This window comes from Muscardinus avellanarius, assembly GCF_963383645.1.
Source record: "Muscardinus avellanarius genome assembly, chromosome: 15".
NCBI lineage: Eukaryota > Metazoa > Chordata > Mammalia > Rodentia > Gliridae > Muscardinus > Muscardinus avellanarius.
This window is the reverse complement of record NC_137801.1, coordinates 20753323-20772655: the sequence shown is the minus strand read 5'-3', so window position 1 is coordinate 20772655 and position 19333 is coordinate 20753323. Positions and strand designations below refer to the sequence as shown.

Here is a 19333-nt window from a genome sequence, read left to right as displayed (position 1 = left end):
ACTGACGGCCCGGCCTGGCTCAGGTGTACCCCAAGGAGCTGGAGTCAGAGTTCGACAACTTTGAGGACTGGCTGCACACCTTCAACCTGCTGCGGGGCAAGACTGGGGATGATGAGGACGGCGCCACCGACGAGGAGCGCATCGTGGGCCGGTTCAAGGTCAGACGGAGGAGGAGCACAGCCAGCCCTGCCCCCAGAGCCTCGAGTTCCCCTCCAACCCCAGTACTGCCTGAGCCCTTCCTCCCAGGGCCTCTAGCTCCCCCCATGACCCAGCAGCAAAGGGTTAGGATCCTTAGCTGTTAGCTGTCTTTGGTGCCACCCTGCCTGATGCATCCCCGGCCACCTCACCTCTCCCCAGGGCTCCCTCTGCGTGTACAAAGTGCCACTCCCGGACGATGTGTCCCGGGAAGCCGGCTATGACCCCACCTACGGCATGTTCCAGGGTATCCCAAGTAACGACCCCATCAACGTGCTGGTCCGAGTCTACGTGGTCCGGGTGAGTCTCCTCACATCCCCACCTCCCAAGCCTAGTGGTCCTCCTGCTCAGGAGGGACTGACACAGCTGCAAGCCCACCGTGCTGGAGGCATGGAGGGAAGGCATTCAGCGCTCCTGCCCCCACATCCATCATCACCCTGGGGCCCGCCGGGAGCAGGGCAGAGGCACCTGGAAGCCCGCTCAGGCAGCACCTCCCACCCCAGGCCACGGACCTGCACCCTGCTGACATCAATGGCAAAGCTGACCCCTACATCGCCATCCGGCTCGGCAAGACCGACATCCGCGACAAGGAGAACTACATCTCCAAACAGCTCAACCCCGTCTTTGGGAAGTGAGGCCCCTGGGCTCCCGCCCTGCTGTTCTGGGGCCTGGCCCTCCTCCTGCCCCGACTCAGCCTTTGACCTTCTCCTAACCCGCCCCCAGGTCCTTCGACATCGAGGCCTCCTTCCCCATGGAGTCCATGCTGACCGTGGCCGTGTACGACTGGGATCTGGTGGGCACCGACGACCTCATCGGGGAAACCAAGATCGACCTGGAGAACCGCTTCTACAGCAAGCACCGGGCCACCTGTGGCATCGCCCAGACCTACTCCATGTGCGAGCGGGGGCTGGGTGTGCCTGTGTCTCCTTGACCTGGGTGGGGAAGATGGCAGAGGAGGGTCCTCTGGAGCTCTGGGCCAGCCTCTGCCACGTCCAAGCTGTGTGACCCTGGGCAAGTCCCTTAACCTCTCTGGCTACCAGTTTCCTATGGGAATCTGAGCTTCCAGTGGAGTGGGCACCATGGGGCAATGGTTGGGGGACACTGAACCATGTGGACCAAAGCCTGAGGTCAGAGGGGTCAGGCTTAGGCTGTCCTAGTGTGTTGGGCAGGCCTGGAGTCCAGGGCAGGCCCACCTGCTGACATGGGGCATCAGCCATTCTAGAGAACCAGTACGAACCGCTGCCACCCAGGATGACTCAGGCCCAGCCCAAACCCTCAGTTATGTGTGTTCCCACTCACAGACATGGCTACAATATCTGGAGGGACCCCATGAAGCCCAGCCAGATCCTGACCCGCCTCTGTAAAGAAGGCAAAGTGGACGGCCCCCACTTCGGGCCCCCCGGCCGGGTGAAGGTGGCCAACCGAGTCTTCACTGGGCCCTCGGAGATCGAGGATGAGAACGGTAATGGGCGCTGGACCAAAATGCCTGGCCCCCGACCAGAGGCCAGCAGGAACACACAATTCCTGGAGAGAGGCCTGGAGGTCCAGCCCGGTGTCCTGAGCCTGAGCCGGGGCTCCCTCCCGCCTCTGCCCCTCCACCCCATCCCACTCTGCTTTCCCACAATCGCCTTTTCTCTCCCACCTCATCCCCAAGGGGAAGGGAGATTATCCCCACTCTGCAGATGAACAAACTGAGACCCAACGGGTCAGTGACTTGTCCCAGGTCACATAGCTCTTTAGAGGCAGCAGGAGGGTGTGGGCTCAGGCTCCTGTGGCTCCAAGCCCTGTACTCTCCCCCTTCTCCCCTCCTGAAACACTTCCCAGGGAACCAGTAGGTACCCAAGCTGAGAAACTTGTGCCACGGCCTTCAGGCTCCTTGCCTCCTTGCCGTACACCCTCACAGCCCAACATGATTCTCCACTCGGCTTCCCTAAGCAGGGCGAGCCAGGGGCCCAGAACTCTCTGGGCTGTAGGGGGCAGTCACGATCTTGGGCAAGCCACCTCTCCCCCAGTGCCTCAGTTTCTCCAACAGTAAACTGGAGGTGGGGTGGGCAGATGTGACTCAATGCCTTGTGTCCCAAAGTTCCCAGCCCTAGGTCAGGTCTCGTGGTTCTGGGGAGCCCATGCACAGCTGACCTGCGGCACCCACAGGTCAGAGGAAGACCACGGATGAGCACGTGGCACTGTCCGCCCTGAGACACTGGGAGGACATTCCCCGCGTGGGCTGCCGCCTGGTGCCCGAGCACGTGGAGACCAGGCCACTGCTCAACCCTGACAAGCCGGGCATCGAGCAGGTGAGGATCACAGCGCCGGGATGGGGGTCCCAGACCGGTCCAAAAGGTAGAAAGAAGGCATCCTGGCATTCATTTCACTGTTGCTGTGTTCCTGGAAGCCTGGCAGCCCCGCCCGCCCCCCAGGCCAACTTGAAGGCCAGTGCCTTCTCTCTGAATAGGGATTACATCAGCAAGTGGAGACCTGAGTTATCTCCCTCCTGGGCCATGATTGGCTACCAGTGACATCATAGAAATTCCCAGAATCCAAAGATGGGAATGGATGTGGGTCCTTGTCAGAACTTGGGTTGGGAGGACAAGAAGGGCTGACCTTCCCGGACAGAGATGTTCCCAGGACCATCTGCCACGGCCTTCTTTTTCAGGGCCGCCTGGAGCTGTGGGTAGACATGTTTCCCATGGACATGCCGGCCCCTGGGACGCCTCTGGACATCTCCCCCAGGAAGCCCAAGAAGTGAGCTGCCTGGAGCCTGTACTTCTTCCCAGGCCCTACCTACTTCCCACCAGCCCAGTCCTTCTGAGGGGCACTGGCCAGGTGGCCTTGGTCAGTCACTCTCCCTGGGCCTCAGGTGTGGCCAGTCTCTCCAAGGAGAAATACACTGACCTAGGAGTTGCGGGACCTGCTCTGGGCCGGTCCCCATTTGCTGAAGCAGGGGCACACCCTCTGTGCCATCCCTGGGGGAGATGAGCCACACCCCAGCACCCCAACACACACCCAAAGACGCGTCCACGTGTAGATACGCTCGCCCACACCCACCCCGTGCACACACGGCACTCCCATGGGCACCCACACACATGCTCACACACACACTCGCACAGGAGACAACCCCTGAGGCTGCTCTGCGCCCTCCAGTTAGGTTCTGCCAGGTTTTCTTTCAAGTGACAGTGAAAAGAGGTGGAAAGAGGTAAAATGGAGAGAGCCCTGAGTCAGGATCCACGTGGCCCTGACCAGCCTCAGTCCTTCCCCCCAGTGAGGGGGCAGAATGCAGTTGCATTGATCCAGTGTCCTCAGGACCAGCTTCCCAGGCATACGAAGCTGTTCAGGGCTCCACACCAGAAGGGGGTCAAATTATTCTTGTTTCTATGCTCCAAAGTTGCCATATGGATTTCTTGGTGATTTTTTAACAAGGGGCCCTGCATTTCCAAACTGCACTGGCCCCAGCAAATTATGCAACCAGCTCTGCCAGAAATAGCCTCCACGCCTGGGGCCATGAGGCCGCCGTTCCGGGTCCGACCACAAGGGGGCAACCCAACCCAACGGGCCGTCTGCACAGTGGACCAAGGGCTCTGTCTCTTCCTGTAACTGCAGAGAGCCAGCTCTCATCTGATTTTGTTAGATGATTCAACCTCACTCCTAATTATTGAAACTTAACTACCTACCTCACTTATAATTAAAATTAAACCTCTAGGGGGAAATCTTCCCTGGGGACAAGGACATAAGGAAGTCAGCATCCATGGGCTTCAATTGCAGGCTCCTGGGCTTAAATGTAAACTTCTCTTAGACCCAGAGTGAAGCTCTGGAATCTCTGGCCTCCAGAGACAGAAGTTGCTCCTGCCTCCCTCAGCCACTCTGGGCAACTGGCTCCTCTCCCCTCTGCCCCTCCCTGTCCTCAACCTCCCTTCCAGCCTGACCGGCTCTCCGCTAGGCGAGGGCCGCAAGTGACTTGCTGATGACCTGGCTCACCCCGGGCCCCCTGGACGAGGCCTCCCTCCAGCCTCCACCCACTCTCCTGGCCCATGCCACCCCCAAGTCCCCAGGGCTCCTCTTGCTTCATCCCCTGCCCCATCCCAGCCCCCAGAGCCTGGGATACCCACACCTGCTGCTAACCGGCCCTCCTGCCTTGCCCAGGTACGAGCTGCGGGTCATCGTGTGGAACACAGACGAGGTGGTCCTGGAGGACGACGACTTCTTCACGGGGGAGAAGTCCAGTGACATTTTTGTGCGGGGGTGGGTGAACTGGGCGATGCCACCTTTCCAGGAGAGGAGGGGCAGGGCCGTGGGGTGGGGATAGCCCCCCAGGGGTATGGCCGTGGGTCTGGAGCACGTGGCTCCCAGCAGGTGGCTGAAGGGCCAGCAGGAGGACAAGCAGGACACGGATGTGCACTACCACTCCCTCACCGGCGAGGGCAACTTCAACTGGCGCTACCTGTTTCCCTTCGACTACCTGGCGGCCGAGGAGAGAATCGTCATCTCCAAGAAGGAGTCCATGTTCTCCTGGGACGAGACGGAGTACAAGATCCCTGCACGGCTCACCCTGCAGATCTGGGATGCCGACCACTTCTCGGCTGATGACTTCCTGGGTGCGGGGCCTGGGACCCAGAGCTGAGGGGCAGGGCTGGGGAGACAGGGGCGGGCTGAGCCCACCACGGGCAATGCAGAGTCAGCCCCACTGGGTCAGGGACAGAGGTCAGCTGGGGTTCCTGTCACCCAAGACCACACATGACCGAGGTTGGCAGGGTGCTTCGGACACACCAAGGAGGAGACAGTGGATTCTGATGATACAGGAATCACCGCGCGTCCTAAGGGCGTCAGGAGACCTGGGCCTCAGACGGCTCCTCTATAAAGCAAGGTTTTCTGCATAAAGCTAATCTGCACCTGCAACTTTGGGGATCTGCAGGACTTTGATAGTCAATGCGCAGCTCAGGGGGTGGGGGAGGCATGAGAAGAGACCCTCCAGGCTGAAGGAAGGGCCCAAGCAGAGCAGGGGGGAGGCCGGTAGAGGGAGAGAGTCGGGAGGATGTGGGGCAGTGTGATGTGAACAAGGGGGCCAGAGCCCCTGCCCCTGCCATATTTGGCCAGCGCTGACTCTGAGGTCGCCACAGGGGCCATCGAGCTGGACCTGAACCGCTTCCCACGGGGCGCAAAGACAGCCAAGCAGTGCACCATGGAGATGGCCACCGGGGAGGTGGATGTGCCCCTGGTGTCCATCTTCAAGCAGAAGCGCGTCAAAGGCTGGTGGCCGCTCCTGGCCCGCAATGAGAATGACGAGTTCGAGCTCACGGTGGGTCTCGCCTCCTGCTCGGTGCTGGGTGCCGAGGGCACAGCGGCTGGCCCGGGCACTGGGACCTTTCTGTCCTCTGCAGGGCAAGGTGGAGGCTGAGCTGCACTTGCTGACAGCGGAGGAGGCGGAGAAGAACCCAGTGGGCCTGGCCCGCAACGAACCCGACCCCCTGGAGAAACCCAAGTGAGCCCCTGCCTGCCTGCCTGGCCACCTGCCATGTTGGCTGGGGGTGGGCAGGAAGCGAGACCAGAACCTGCAGGTCTCCTTGCCCCCACTCCGCAGGCACCCTCTCGGCCCCTTCCTGGCCCATTGCAGGGGGGCATCCTCCTCCACCCCTGAATCCTGCTACCTCCCTCTGAACCAGAGGATGGGCTGTTGGTACCTGGAAACAGTTCCCCTCCCAGGAAAGGCCCCATCCAGCAGACCCACAGGCTCTTCCTAGTTTTTGCCCAAGGGAAGCATCCCCAAAAGTGGCACTGGGGCCTCAGCCAGCCATGATGGCCCAGCAGGCGCGTAGAACTCCACAGGCTCGGCCAGGCGGGCTTCCCCTCTGCAGGCGTGCCTCACCACACCAGCCCCAGCCCCCGGTCCTTTCTCCACGCTCCCTCTACTCTCCCCGCTGCTCCAGCCGGCCCGACACGAGCTCCGCTCCGTCTGCTTCTTGAACCCTCTCAAGTCTGCCCGCTACTTCTGGTGGCAAACCTACCACTGGCTGTTCCTCGAGCTGCTGCTGCGCCTGCTGCTCGCCCTGTGCCCCTGCTCTGTGCCTGGCTACCCGGCCAAGAAGGTCCTCGGGGCCTGAGCCCGCGGCCCTCTGGGTCTGGTGCTTCCCCCTCCTGCCTCTGGACCCTAGGCTAGACAATATGTGAAACACACGTGTGCAGAAGCATGCATGCGCACACAAGCACACAGGTCCACACTCAGGCACACGTACACACATAAAAAATGCACAAGCACATACATGTACCCACACATGCAGAAGTGCACATATACAAGGACACACACACACACACACACACACACACACACACACACACAGAGCAGCTTGCAAAACAGGATCATATTCTTGGAACTAGAGGCGGCTACTTTACAGTTTTACATATTGGGCCAGAGAGATGAACTACCTCGCCCAAAGCCACCCGGCAAATTAGGGTAGAGCAGGGACTCCAGTCTGAGTGTCCAAAATATTGTAGTTCTTCCCACGATAGCACCTTCTTTCCCAAACACGTTCCTCACGCTCTAATTCCCTGTCCTTTGCAAAAGAAAATTGAGATTTGGACAGGGAAAGGGGAAAGGTTTGGCTAGGATTAACCAGCATCTCCTACCTCTCCAGAGCTGGTTTCTGCCCTGCGGGATAATAATTCCACCTGATTCTAATATTCTGTGGCCAACGCTGAGCGCCCCTCCTCGCGGGCTCGGTTTCACATGCCCTGTCTTGGGTTTCCATTTCACCAGCCCAAGAAGTAGGTGCTACTGTCAACCCAGCTTATGAATGAGGAAACTGAGGCTCCAATGGGCACTTAAGTTGCCAGTCACAGCTGGAATTGGAAATTGAGTGCTCTGGGTCCAAACCCTGCTCGGCTCTCCCACTTATCCTGAGCTCAGCTCATGATAACATGGGGTGCAGCCCATGTTCTCTGGGACCTGGTGGGTAATAGTTTAAAAAATCATATTCAAGACTTTAATTTTATATCTGGGCATCTTATGAAACCTATACCTTTCAAAAGACTCTGCAGAAAGTCAGGCAGTCAGACCCTTAGCAGAGCGTGAGGGGACAGAAGTCTGTGTTCATCAGAAAGGAAGAGCTGGGCGTGGTGGCACATGCTTGTAATCCCAGTACTTGGGAGGATGAGACAGGAGGATCGCGGGTTAACGGCCAGCCTCAGCAATTTAGTGAGGCCCTCCGCAACTTAGTGAACCCTTGTTTCAAGATAAAGAATAAAATCAGGCTGGAGGTGTAGCTCAAAGTTAGAATGGCACTGGGTTCAATCCCCAGTATCACAAAAAAGTAAATTTAAGCCAGGCGTGGTGGCGCGCACTTGTAATCCCCGTACTTGGGAGGCTGAGACAGGAGGATCGCACAGGTACAAAGCCAGCCTCAGCTACTTAGTGAGACCCTGTTTCCAAATAAAATATAAAATAGATCTTGGAGTATAGCTCGGAGGTAGAAAGCCCCTGGGTTCCATCCCCAGTGCCACCAAAAAAGTAAATTTAGAAAAAGAAAGGAAGAGGTCATGCAAGACTAGGCTCCTGAGAACCGGAGGCAGCAGGACCCTGCGCCATGACCTGCTCACTCAGAGCCGAGGTCGTAAAGAATCAGAGCAGTCTGTAGCGCCGCAGCCCCTGCGGGTGGTGCCACCGTGGCCACAGAGGTCCATGGGGGCTCCCACAGAGGTCCATGGGGGCTGGGAGCCTCCAGCAGCGTTCATCCAGGCCTTGGGAAGAGATGGGAGCTCCGGAGACCTGCAGGGGGCCCTCTGTAGACAGCAAATCTGCTCAGAAAGGGGCTCGACTGCCTCTGGCACTCACTGCTCTGGGGACGAAGGCTGCGACAGGGTCTCTTGGGGTCTAGCAGGAAAGAGAGAGGGGTGTCCTGTGGGGTGCAGGGGCCGGGGGGCGCTCCCACTTTCTGACCGGCCTTTCCCTCCTGTGCGCCATGCCCCAGCCGGCCCGACACGGCCTTCGTCTGGTTCCTGAACCCGCTCAAGTCCATCAAGTACCTCATCTGCACACGGTACAAGTGGCTCATCATCAAGATCGTGCTGGCGCTGCTGGGGCTGCTCATGCTGGCCCTCTTCCTCTACAGCCTTCCCGGCTACATGGTCAAAAAGCTCCTAGGGGCCTGAGGGCCCTGCCGCCCAGCAAGCGCCTCTCCATGGCTGCTGTGTTCGCCCTTCCCACACCCGACACGGTCCCACCTTGCCTGCGTAGCCCCGTGTCCACACTTGGGGTCTTGGACTGGGCCCTGCCCCCTGCCTGCCGTCCACATTGCCCCACCGCTGCTGGCCTGGCCTCCGATGGGTTGGGGAGTGTGGGGAGGCAGGGGGACCCGGGGCAGGTCTCTGGCCTCACCCTGCTGAGGCACCACCCTCCTCCAAGCCCCAGTCCAGTCACCCCAAACCCTCCCCTGGGCCAGCCCAAGATCAATGCTTTAATGAAATTAACCAAGGGACTTGGGCCGGTGCCCAGGGCTTAGAAAAGAATGAACCAGAAAAAGGCATCACCAGGCAGTCTGCAGCAGGCGGAATCCCTTGGGCACCAGACACACGTCCAGTCTTTAGCTCGGGGCACTGAGCCAGCCTCCTGGCCAGCCCTGCGGGCAGCTGCTGCCCCACCCACACCTCCTAGGCTCCTTCTCCTTCCCAGGCTGCCACCACCTGTCAGCAGGTGCACAGCCCAGTCCCGGTTCTGCCTGGGGGCTCCTACATCTTCCCAGGCTCTAAAGCCCAAACAGGATCACCAAGATCACCCAACAGGGCTGCACCTGTCCCCAATGCCCTGCGCTGCCCTGCCCTGGGGCAGCCAGGAGTTCCTACCTTAGTACTGCCCCCGCCGGCACTGGGTTTCTGTTGGCTGTTTTTCCTTTTGAGTGTGATTTTTCTCTTAATAAAATAAATCAAACAGCAAGCTGACTGCGAGTGTTGGTCCAGAGAATGGAGAGCCACCTGTGTGGGTGCAGGGCCAGTGGGCACTCTGGGTTGACAAACCTTGCCCTTGCCAGGGGCTTCTTGTGCCCAATGTTCAAGGTCTCGGGGATGGGGGCAGCTCAGGCTGCCCACAGGAGCTGCTCCCCACCACAGCCCAGAGGGCACGGCAGGGCACACCTAGGGGCCCCTGGGGACAGTCTGAAGGCTTACGACCCAACGAAGGCCTCAAGCTCCACCCAGAGCAACCAACTGCTCCCAAAAGCAAGAAGGGTGCCCCACGCCACTGGCCTCTGCCAGGGACAAAGTTCCCTCGTGATACACACACCACACCTGGCCTCTTCAAAGAGAGTGAGCCACAGCTTTCAAAAGACTTTAATTAGACCTACAGGTAGCTCTTCTTGCTGCCTTATGTCGACAGGCTTATAAGACAGCTCTGGAAAATCCACAGTGGGTCTGGCTGCGGTGACAGGTCCCAGCCGCGGTGCCAGCCCCAGCACCAGCTCGGGCGCACCAGCCTTTGGAGGTCCACCTCTATTTTGTGGGCACCCGGAACACCTGAGTGGGAGGAATCTGCAGCTCAGAGTTTATCTGGAAGAGAAAGCGTGATAGGTCATTTCCTGCCCCTCAGGCCTTCCTTCTTGGCCTCTGAATCCAGCCAGCGCTTCCTGTCCCAGCTAAATGCCTGCGCTCCTGAAGCCACGCCAGCACTCCCTGCTCAGCGTCCACGCTGGCTTCGCGTTCATCGTCGCCCATCTGCTCTCACGCCCCCACCCCTCTTCATCTGCCACTGTGTCCCCAGCCTAGCCCTGCCCCCTCCTCCGGATCCCCTGTACCCCGCATCTGTGGAAGCGGGGCACATAGGGCCCAACTGTCTGAGTCCTGTTACATGCCAAGCCTCGCCATCCCCCGCAGGGCCTGGCCTGGGACCTGAGACCCGGCTGGGGCCAGGCTTCCCCAGTACTGGGACTTGGGGCTGGTCTCAGTTGCCTTGTGCGTGTGCAGCTGATGACTGTCCTGACCCCCTGATCCCTCAGCACCACGTGAAGGGTCCCACGGGAGCAGAGGAGAGCACACCACTGCTACGGAGGACCCTGTCCTTTCTCCTCTGGCCAGGCCATGGGGAGATGCCACAGCAGTTGCCAGAGAAGACACTGCTGGGGCCCAGCGCACATCCGCCTGGCAAGGCCTCTTCTCCCCACACAGCAAACCCCGGGCATATCGGAGGCTGAGGAAGCTGGGCAGGCAGAATGGAAAGAGCCCTGGGTTCCAGAAGCCTCGCTGAGTCCCCAAGTTTTGCTTTTTCTTTTCATGAAATGGGGAGAACAGTTCCTCTCTGTCTCCCTCACAGAGCAGTTGTTAGAAGAAAATACCCATGGTGGGCTCTGCGAGCCGAGGAGCTCAATCCTGCCCTTGGGATTGCTTAAAAAAGAGTGGTCCCAGCCGGGCGTGGTGGCGCACACTTGTAATCCCAGCATTCGGGAGGCTGAGACCTGGAGGATCATGGTTCGCGGACAGCCTCAGCTACTTAGTGAGGCCCTCTGCAACTCAGTGAGACCCGGTTTCAAAATAAAGAATAAAAAATAGGGAAGGGGGTGTAGCTTGGAGGTCGAATGCCCCTGGGTTCCATCCCCAGACCTGTAAAAAAAAAAAAAAAAAAAAAAGGAGTGGTCCCAGCCTTGGGACCACTGTAATTGTACACCCATAATCCCAGTACTTGGGAGGCTAAGAGAGGAGGGTTGAAGATTTGAGGCCAGTCTCGAAAACTTAGCAAGACCCTCTTTCTAAATAAAAAATAAAAAGAGCTGGGGGTATAGCTTCAAGGTAGAACACCCCTGGGTTCAATCCCCAGTACCAAAATAAGTAAACAAAGAGTGGTCCCATCAGGGGCTGGTACCAAAACCACAGGCATCAGGGGACATGGTCACCCAAGCTGCTAATACCACTGCCTTGGGAACATCTGCCTCCCGCTGAGGCCCTTGTTGATTTTGCACCCATCTCCAAGCCCGGGACCCCCTCCAGCCCACCCACCTTGGAGTGCAGATACTGCTGCAGCAGCGACTGGAGCTCCGTATTCTGCTGCTCCAGAGACTGGTTTTCCATCAGCAGCTTGGCCCTCTGCGTCAGGACGAGGCTTTGGGTGAGAAAACAGGTTAGAGGCCGTTTCTGTTCTGGCTGGGGTGGAAGAAGACCCCAGAAGCCAGAAGGGACCTGGGAGGCGGGGCCAGAGAGCCAACACCCAACCCCATCCACCACCCCCCAAGACAGAATGACTTGCTCCAAGACTGGGTGGGAACTGCAGGTGGCAAGTGTATTCTTCTGGTACAGGACGGTCCCCCAGTGACTTGCCCGGTCCCCTCTTCCCTCTGGGGCCATGGTGCCCACACTCACTGGTATTTCTGCAAGGCTGTGTACACAGCATCCCAGAGGTTCTGCTTGGCATCCGGGATGACCATGCTCAGGGCCTGCCAGTACTCAGAGTCCTTTGAGTCATCCCGCACATCCTTCTTCACTCTCACTGGAGCCCCGAAGTCCCTGCAGGTCAAGAGCACGTGCCATGACCTCTGCTGGACACCCCAGCCCCCAAGCAGTGCCTGCCGTGGTACCCGGAGCCCGTCACACGTGCACTGCCACCAGCTGCCACCTTCCCGCTCAGCCGCACTTTTCCATCAAATTGATGGCCGGTTCCCAGAGAGCACACCTGCTTGCCATCCACGCTCCCGGCTCCTGGGCCATCAGGGTGTCTTTAGACTTTCATTCACCCCGCCCTCTCTCCTGATTAGTGCACCTCAACGGCCTGCAGCTTGTTGCTGTGCCCTTTTGGATCCATGAGTAACTCCAAAGCAGCTCTTGGATTTTGTGCCTTCTTGCATCTCCTCTCTAATGATACTGATCCAGGGTGCCATCCCCTTCTACCTGGACAAACCTCCCCATTGCACTCCCGGTATCCAGCATCACCCCCCTCTCCGCTGTCAAAGGGATTTTCCTACAGTGCAAGTTAAACCAGGGATACCTCACTGATTAAAATCCTTTCAGGCTCGTAGGCACTAGGAGCAAGGCTCCCCTGGACCTGACCTTGGCTCCCCACCCTCTGGCCCTACCCCCCAAACACGGACACACAGCCATCACTCCCAGTCATGATCTTGAATATGCATGTCCTTTCCCAGTGGTGTCACCTCCTGAAAAGGCCTTTCGCCTACTCTGCCTGCCTAGAAACACCTGCTTCCAGTGCCATTTCTCCCCCAAAACCCTCTCTGACGTGCCAGAGACAGCCACTTCCTCCCTCCTCTCGGCGATGTTACCGCTCACATAGGCTTTGACCGCTGTTCTGATCCTAAGGTTTTATCTCGTGCCCAGGCATGACAGACCGCAATAAATGTTTGGCGAATGAAGGACAGATGAGTTGAAGAGGTAGTGGTTACTCCTAGACTCCTTCTTTTCTTTTCTTTTTTTAATTGAACTCGGGGTTATTCTACCTCTGAGTTATACCCCAGCCCTTTTTACTTTTTATTTTGAACTGGGGTCTCGTTAAGTTACCGCTCACTGGCCTCAAACCCATGTTCCTCCAATACAGGGACTACAGGCAGGAGCCACCACGCCCCGCTCCTACGCCCATCTCTTTCGTGATGATGCAAAACGCATGCCCAGCACCTCTTCTCTGCTCACCAGCCTCTGCATGGCCCCAAGTCTCCCAGGTTCCCAGGCAACACCGCCCACACCGTGACACACCTGGGCTTCTTGAGACCCATGACAAAGGCTTTCAGAACCTTGAGGACCTCGTTGGGGTGGATAAGCAAGGGAGAAGACGGGACCTCCTTCTCTTCCTGCTCCCCGCCCACGGGGATCTCCTCCTCTTCTTCCTCCATCTCTTGGGACTCTGCTGGCTCCAACTCGGACGCCAGGCTCTTTCTGTCCACAGCCGGTGCTGGCACCAAGCTCCTTTGCTCTGTCTCAGACTCCAAGCTCATTCTCTCCAGTGCTGACATCAAGCTCGTTTGGTCCTCATCCACTTGATCCAAGGAGCCAATCTGGAGAAATGTGTGAATCTCATTTTGAATCAATACAAAGTAAAGTTTGTTTTAATTTTTAAATTCAAGAAAAAAAGAAAGTCTTGCTGGGTCTGGTGGCTCAAGCCTGTAATCCCAGTACGAGACAGGAGGATCACAGGTTTGAGGACAGCCTCAGCAATTTAGCAAGACTTGCAGCAACTTAGCAAGACCCTGTTTCAAAATAAAAAAAATAAAATCTGGGCATGATGGCACATGCTTATAATCCCAGCATTCAGGAGGCTGAGACCTGAGGATGGTGATTCGCGGACAGCCTCAGCTACTTAGTGAGGCCCTCCACAACTTAGTGAGACCCTATTTCAAAAAACAAAGAATAAAAAAATAGAGCTGAGCCAGGTGTGGTGGTGCACGCTTGTAATCCCCACGCTTGGGAGGCGGAGACAGAAGAATTGTGCAGGTTCGAAGCTAGTCTTGCTGGCTTAAGAGACCCTATTTAAAAAAAAAAAAAAAAAAAATATATATATATATATATATATATATGTCTGGGAGTGTAGCCGGAGGTAGAAGGGCTTCCAGGAACTCCTGTACCACTAAAAAAAAAAAAAAAAAAAATAGAGCTGAGGGTGTAGCTCAGAGGTGGAATGCCCCTGGATTCCAGCCCCAGTACCGCTAAAAATAAAAATAAAAATAAAAGGGCTGGGGTTATGACTGTGATGTATAATACCCCTTATTTATTTTTTAATTTTTTAATTAATTAATTTATTTTTTGTGGTACTGGGGGGTGGAACCCAGGGGCTTTCTAACTCCGGGCTATACTCCCATACCTATTTTTTATACTTTATTTGGAAACAGGGTCTCACTAAGTTGCTGAGAGCCTCACTAAGTAGCTGAGACTGGCTTTGAACCTGTGCGATCCTCTTGTCTCAGCCTCCCAAGCACTGGGCTTACAAGCGTGTGCTACCATGTCCGGCTCAGTACCCCTTATTTAATCCCCAGTAGCCTCTTCCCCTACATACAAAGTCTTCCTCCTATTCCTGTCTCTCAGTTTTCAATTTACTTCTCACAGGCAACCTTAAATAGTCTTCCAAATAAATAATATGCCTATCTAAGCACATGCATAAAGAAATACACATATAAAATACTTTTTCTCAGCATTTTCACATACATGTAACCATATTAACAATTTCCTTGTTCCTCTGGGGTGTGTGTGAGTGCGTGTGTGTGTGCGCGTGTGCATGTGAGTGTGTGAGTGCGTGTGTGTGTGTGTGAGTGCGTGTGTGTGCGTGTGTGCGTGTGAGTGCGTGTGAGTGTGTGTGCGCGTGTGAGTGCGTGTGTGTGCGCATGTGCGTGTGAGTGTGTGAGTGCGTGTGTGTAAGTGTGTGTGAGTGCGTGTGTGCGTGTGTGTGAGAGTGCATGTGTGTGTGAGTGCGTGTGTGTGTGAGTGCGTGTGTGTGTGAGTGCGTGTGTGTGAGTGCGTGTGGGGGGGTTGTGTGTGTGAGTGCGTGTGAGTGTGTGTGCGTGTGTGTGCGTGTGTGTGCGTGTGTGTGCGTGTGTGTGCGTGTGAGTGGTCCATGGTATCCTTTCATGTAAATGCCCCATATGTTATTACATGGATTCCTTAATGATGGGTATTTAGACTGTTTCCAATCTACGACCTCAAATAATGCTGCAGTGAAGAAGCTACAATAAGCACATCTTTTCAACTCTTTTGAGGTATAGCCATAGAATTAATCCTAGAAGAATTGCAAAGCGTTTGCAGGTTTGTAATTAACAAATTGTCCTTTTAGACGTGACTGCAATTTACACTCCTACCAACAACTTCTGAGTGAGCCTGTTTCGACGCCTCACTCATCACTATGGGTAACCCAAAACTCAGACTTCTGCCAACCTGACAGGTGAAACTGAAACTCAGGCAGTTTTGTTTTATGTGTTTATTTGTTGGTTTTGTTACTGGTCATTGAACCCAGTAGCATTCTACCTCCGAGCTATACCCCTCACCCTTTTTATTTTTTTAAATAGGGTCTTGCTAAGTTGCTGAGGCTGGCCTTGAACTTGGGAGCCTCCCAAGTACTGAGATTACAGACATATGCCACCAGGCCTGGCTAATAATATTTTCAATACAAAAATTTTCATTTTAAAATGAAAATTTCTTATTTTAATATGATGGCTTCTTTAGAATAGTTGATATTTTACTCTCCTACTGAAATCAGTTACAATAAAGACATGTACAACCCTACAAACCAACCCTGCTTTGCAGGGAAGTGTTAGTGGCCAAAATATATAAAATGTGGTTGGCCCAGACCTTATGGGGGCTGAGGTCTGGCTTGGAGGAAGGAACCGGGGGGAAAATGCCTGGACCTCAGTGTGAGAATAGCACCCCAACCCCAGCCCTTCTTCCCTTTGCAAATAGAAAATAATTGTAATAAGGAAACTGCTGCTAAGTATTCTTGGAATAACCCCCTCCTCAAAGGCAGTGATGGATGCCCTCTGGGGGCTTCCAGGAAAGTCAAAGTGTCCTTTCCGTGGTGCCTCACCTTACCTGGCTGCCAGAGGATAAATGAGAGGCTCGGTATTTAAGGAAGAAGCGCACCAGTTTATACATGTCGTCCTCACTCTCGATCCCAAGGGCCTGGGGAGAAGAGAGGATGGTTGCTCAGACACCATGAAAGAGGCCACGGGCTTGGGTGCTGCAGACTCTGGGCAGCTCAGAGCAGGCGCTGAGCTTGTTCCCGAGCTTCCCCGGGGCCTGCCTGGCCCACAGTAAGGACGCTGGTCAGCGCTGGGAAGCCACGGTAAAATGAGGGACAGGAGAACAGACAGAAGCAAAGCTCAGAATCGCAGCTCTGGTACGTGAGACAGTGCGGGGCCGGGGGGCCCATGCCTGAGTTGGGGGTGCGGGGAAGGCCTCAGCACCTGAGAGCCCAGTCACGAGAGAAGCCAGGAGAGGGAGGGTCAGGGACGGTGACTCGACACGATGCCGAGGCCGGTTTGTGGAGTGGAGAGCACGCTCAGGGAAGGCAGTGGGAGCACGGGGAGCCCAGGAGGCCCTGGCCCGGTCTTCACCCCACACACCGCATGCGCTCACTCGCCCGCCCAGTGGGACTCACAGAGAAGATGGCGTCCAGCCTCAGCAGGTAGCACTCGCTCTTCTCCAGGGGGAAGAGAAGGCTCAGCAGCTTGCTCTCTATGAGGAAACCCTGCAGAAGAGGACAGCACCAGTCAGCATCCGCAGCGCTCCTGTGTGAGCCCACCGTGACGGGACCACGGGGCAGAACCCCAAGGAGCAGGCCCAGGGACAAAGCCAGTCTTCATGGCGGCTCTCGGCTGCCCTTCACCTCGCCCTTGAGCCACTGACCCGTCGCCAGCGCCCACCTTCCCCGCCTCAGGCTGAACAGGTGCGGGGCTGTGGAGGCGCGAAGAGCGGGGATGGCGGTGCGCGCCACTTCACCGCACAGGCCCACGCAGCCCCTGGGGGTGAGGATCCAGGGCACCCCCAGCTGGGGACCCTAGGGGAAGGCTCCATGAGGAGGTGGCCACTGGCATCGGTCCACAAATACAGAGGGACTGACTCCTCCAGCAAGAGCCAGCCCTGCGCCAAGAACCCGGCCCTGCACGCCCCAAGCGACCTGAGGCTGCTAGACCTTGCTTCACCCCTCGCCCACCTCAGAACCGCAACCTACACAGACACTGGTCATGCTCCTGACAACCCCACTGCAGCTGAGCCAGCTCCAACAAAGACTTCATTCATTCATTCACTCATTTATTTTGGTACTAGGGATAGAACCAGGGGCATTCTGCCTCCAAGCTACACCCCCAGCCCGAATTTTTATTCTTTATTTTGAAGCTGCAGAGGGCCTCACTAAGTAGCTGAAGCTGGCCACGAACCTGGATTCTCCTGTCTCAGCCTCCCAAATGCTGGGATTACAAGCATGTATCACCACGCCTGGCTCAAAGTCTTTTTAAGTGTAATTCTTTGTACTAACACACAGTGCAGATACCCAAACTCAAGGTAGCCAGAGTAACTTTAAACTGAGCCTCCAGGAGAAGGCCAAGGTGTGCGTGGCCGCAGCCCCTGGCAGGGCAGCAGAAGACGCTGGCTCAGCTGGACTAGGCCTCACTCACCCTCTGCAGACAGAGCCATCACCAGCTGGGCCAGCTCAGGGGCGCAGGCCCCCCATGAACTGCCCCCAAATCCAGGGCCAACCCCAGCTCCCTCCTCAGACCCACTCTCTGGGGATGGCCAAGAGACAGCAGCTGCCCATGGCCCCAGGCCACAGGGGCCCAGCAGAGGCCTTAGAAGCGGCCAGGCCCGGCTGGCCTCACCGACTCGTCACACAGGAGCATCAGGATCTTTTTGGTCGTTTTTGCTGACATTTTCTTGGGCAGGTCCAGGTAAGACTCTGGATCTGAAGCCTCTTCTAACCCCTCCTCTTCTGCAGAGAGAGAAAGAAGAAGAAGGCAAGTTTGTGGCCTTGGTGGCTTTGGGAAAAGTCAGAGGACTTTCCTGGAGAAAACTGACCTCGTAAAGTCCTCTGAGGCCTGGCACTGGCACAGTCTGTCTTGCTGAAGGAAGCCTATTACGTGTGTGTGTGTGGGGGGGGGGGGGTTCAGGAACCAGAATCAGAAACTCTCCAGAGGCCACGGCCAGCCCGGCCAGCCTACAAATCCTGGGCTCTGTCCACGGAAAAGGCCCAGAAACATCAGCCAGTCCAAAACCGTATGCCTCCGGCCCCACGTGTGGGTTCCAAACAGCGCTTCCTACTTAAAAGGACCAGGTATCGTGGAGAGATGACTGGCTCTGGACCTGAGGCAGGAAAAGCATAATGTGTGCCTGGAACATCTCTCCTTCCCAGACAGCCAGGACGCTACCAAAGACTACAGAGGACACAGCAGACAGGCCCAGGTGCCAATGTGAAGAGACTCCCGCTGGCCCCAGAAGGAACAATTAGAGCATCAGTAAGGGCAAGAATTATAGTTCACTGAAATACACCACACTTGTTTTAATCCATGTGTTCATTATATTAAAAAAAAAAACCTCACTGACCTTTGAAAGTTACTAGACACCCAATCCATTATTCTAAAAACTGGTACAGAAAGGAAAAAAATAAGCATCAATCCTGCTTTCCCTACACAAGCTGCCTCTAATGAGAGTGAGGTTATCTTTTCAGAAATGTGTTCACTAGTCCAATGTGCTGTCTGCTGCTCCTCCTCTTGGCCCTCCCAGCTGTCATTTTCTCCTCTGGGATGGGCGGGTGGAGGGGGTCGAGAGCCCCGCTCCCCTGAGGCAGCCCGCCTCTGTCCTAGTCACCTGCTTGCATTAGCACTTCTTCTATTATTTCTGCAGGGGTCTTGTGCAGCTGCTGGGAAATAGGCCCCACGTTATTCAGGAACCAGAAGTCAGGGGCCGCCCAGGACAGCCCCAGGTGCTGGGTGTGGACGATCCTGTCCACATCAAAGGCTCTGCCGATCAGCGCCTTGGCCTCCTCTTCGTTCATCAGCCAAATCTCCCGAAACTTCTCCTCATCGATAAGAGCAAAGTGTCTGTGTGAAAGAGAGTTAGTGGGCACGGCCAGCTGGCCTCCAGGCCTGGCCGGGGTCCCCGCAGTGAGGGGCACCAGGGCAAGAATGTGAGGGAGAGCCTTGGTACACCCGGCCTGGCCCCATCCACAGGCAGCTGATCCCACCCACGGTAAAAACAAACCATCCCAAGAAGAAATAAGCAGGTGACACAGGAGAAAAGGGACACAGGACACAGCACGAAGCATCATCAGTGCCCTGGGCTCACTCCAAACAGCTGGCATCACTGCCACCACACCAACACCAACCTGCCCTCCCACCCACCACCTCCATCCTAGGCCGGGACCTAGGACACCCAGCCAGAGCCTGGGTGTCCTAGAAACACTGTCAGGAGTTTAGGCCTAAAATGGGAAAGAGTAAGCCCCGCCCACTAGTTCCCAGCCCCGCCCACTAGTGGCCCCTCGTTGTTTAGCAAGTGAGCAGACACTTCAAGATAAGGGAGCGAGCTATTCCTTAGGCAACCCAGAGTCAGGATCCAGGAGCTCTTCCTAATGTAAATAAGAGCCCCAGTTAAGAGAGTGGAGAGTGCTGGGGGGAGGTATGTAACTTAAGCACCTTGCTAGGTATAATAAATCTCCAGCTTACTCCTTCCCTCTCCAAAGTGAGAGGCCAAGGGTATA

At 56.2% G+C, this 19333-nt stretch overlaps 2 protein-coding genes across 5 annotated transcripts in view; one reads left to right on the top strand and one right to left on the bottom strand.

Annotated features, from left to right (window-relative positions):
• Positions 1-8331, top strand: part of OTOF (otoferlin) — a gene marked incomplete at both ends in the record, with an annotated part of 86931 nt that extends 78600 nt beyond the window's left edge. For all 3 annotated transcript variants that reach the window (XM_080712076.1, XM_080712074.1, XM_080712075.1), the window contains 12 exons: positions 24-158; positions 358-495; positions 699-826; positions 919-1089; positions 1497-1657; positions 2347-2489; positions 2849-2937; positions 4333-4431; positions 4543-4784; positions 5307-5485; positions 5568-5668; positions 8151-8331. In XM_080712076.1, coding sequence (XP_080568202.1) covers positions 24-158; positions 358-495; positions 699-826; positions 919-1089; positions 1497-1657; positions 2347-2489; positions 2849-2937; positions 4333-4431; positions 4543-4784; positions 5307-5485; positions 5568-5668; positions 8151-8331 — 1767 coding nt within the window. The remainder of the gene's footprint in view (positions 1-23; positions 159-357; positions 496-698; positions 827-918; positions 1090-1496; positions 1658-2346; positions 2490-2848; positions 2938-4332; positions 4432-4542; positions 4785-5306; positions 5486-5567; positions 5669-8150) is intronic.
• Positions 8332-9663: 1332 nt separating this feature from the next.
• The window catches only part of DRC1 (dynein regulatory complex subunit 1), a gene marked incomplete at both ends in the record, with an annotated part of 45295 nt that continues 35625 nt past the window's right edge, over positions 9664-19333 (bottom strand). The window contains 8 exons of one of the 2 annotated variants that reach the window (XM_080711238.1): positions 9664-9720; positions 11161-11263; positions 11521-11664; positions 12859-13038; positions 15671-15765; positions 16244-16333; positions 17460-17569; positions 18445-18677. In XM_080711238.1, coding sequence (XP_080567364.1) covers positions 9664-9720; positions 11161-11263; positions 11521-11664; positions 12859-13038; positions 15671-15765; positions 16244-16333; positions 17460-17569; positions 18445-18677 — 1012 coding nt within the window. The remainder of the gene's footprint in view (positions 9721-11160; positions 11264-11520; positions 11665-12858; positions 13039-15670; positions 15766-16243; positions 16334-17459; positions 17570-18444; positions 18678-19333) is intronic. The other variant, XM_080711239.1, reaches the window with a different exon arrangement.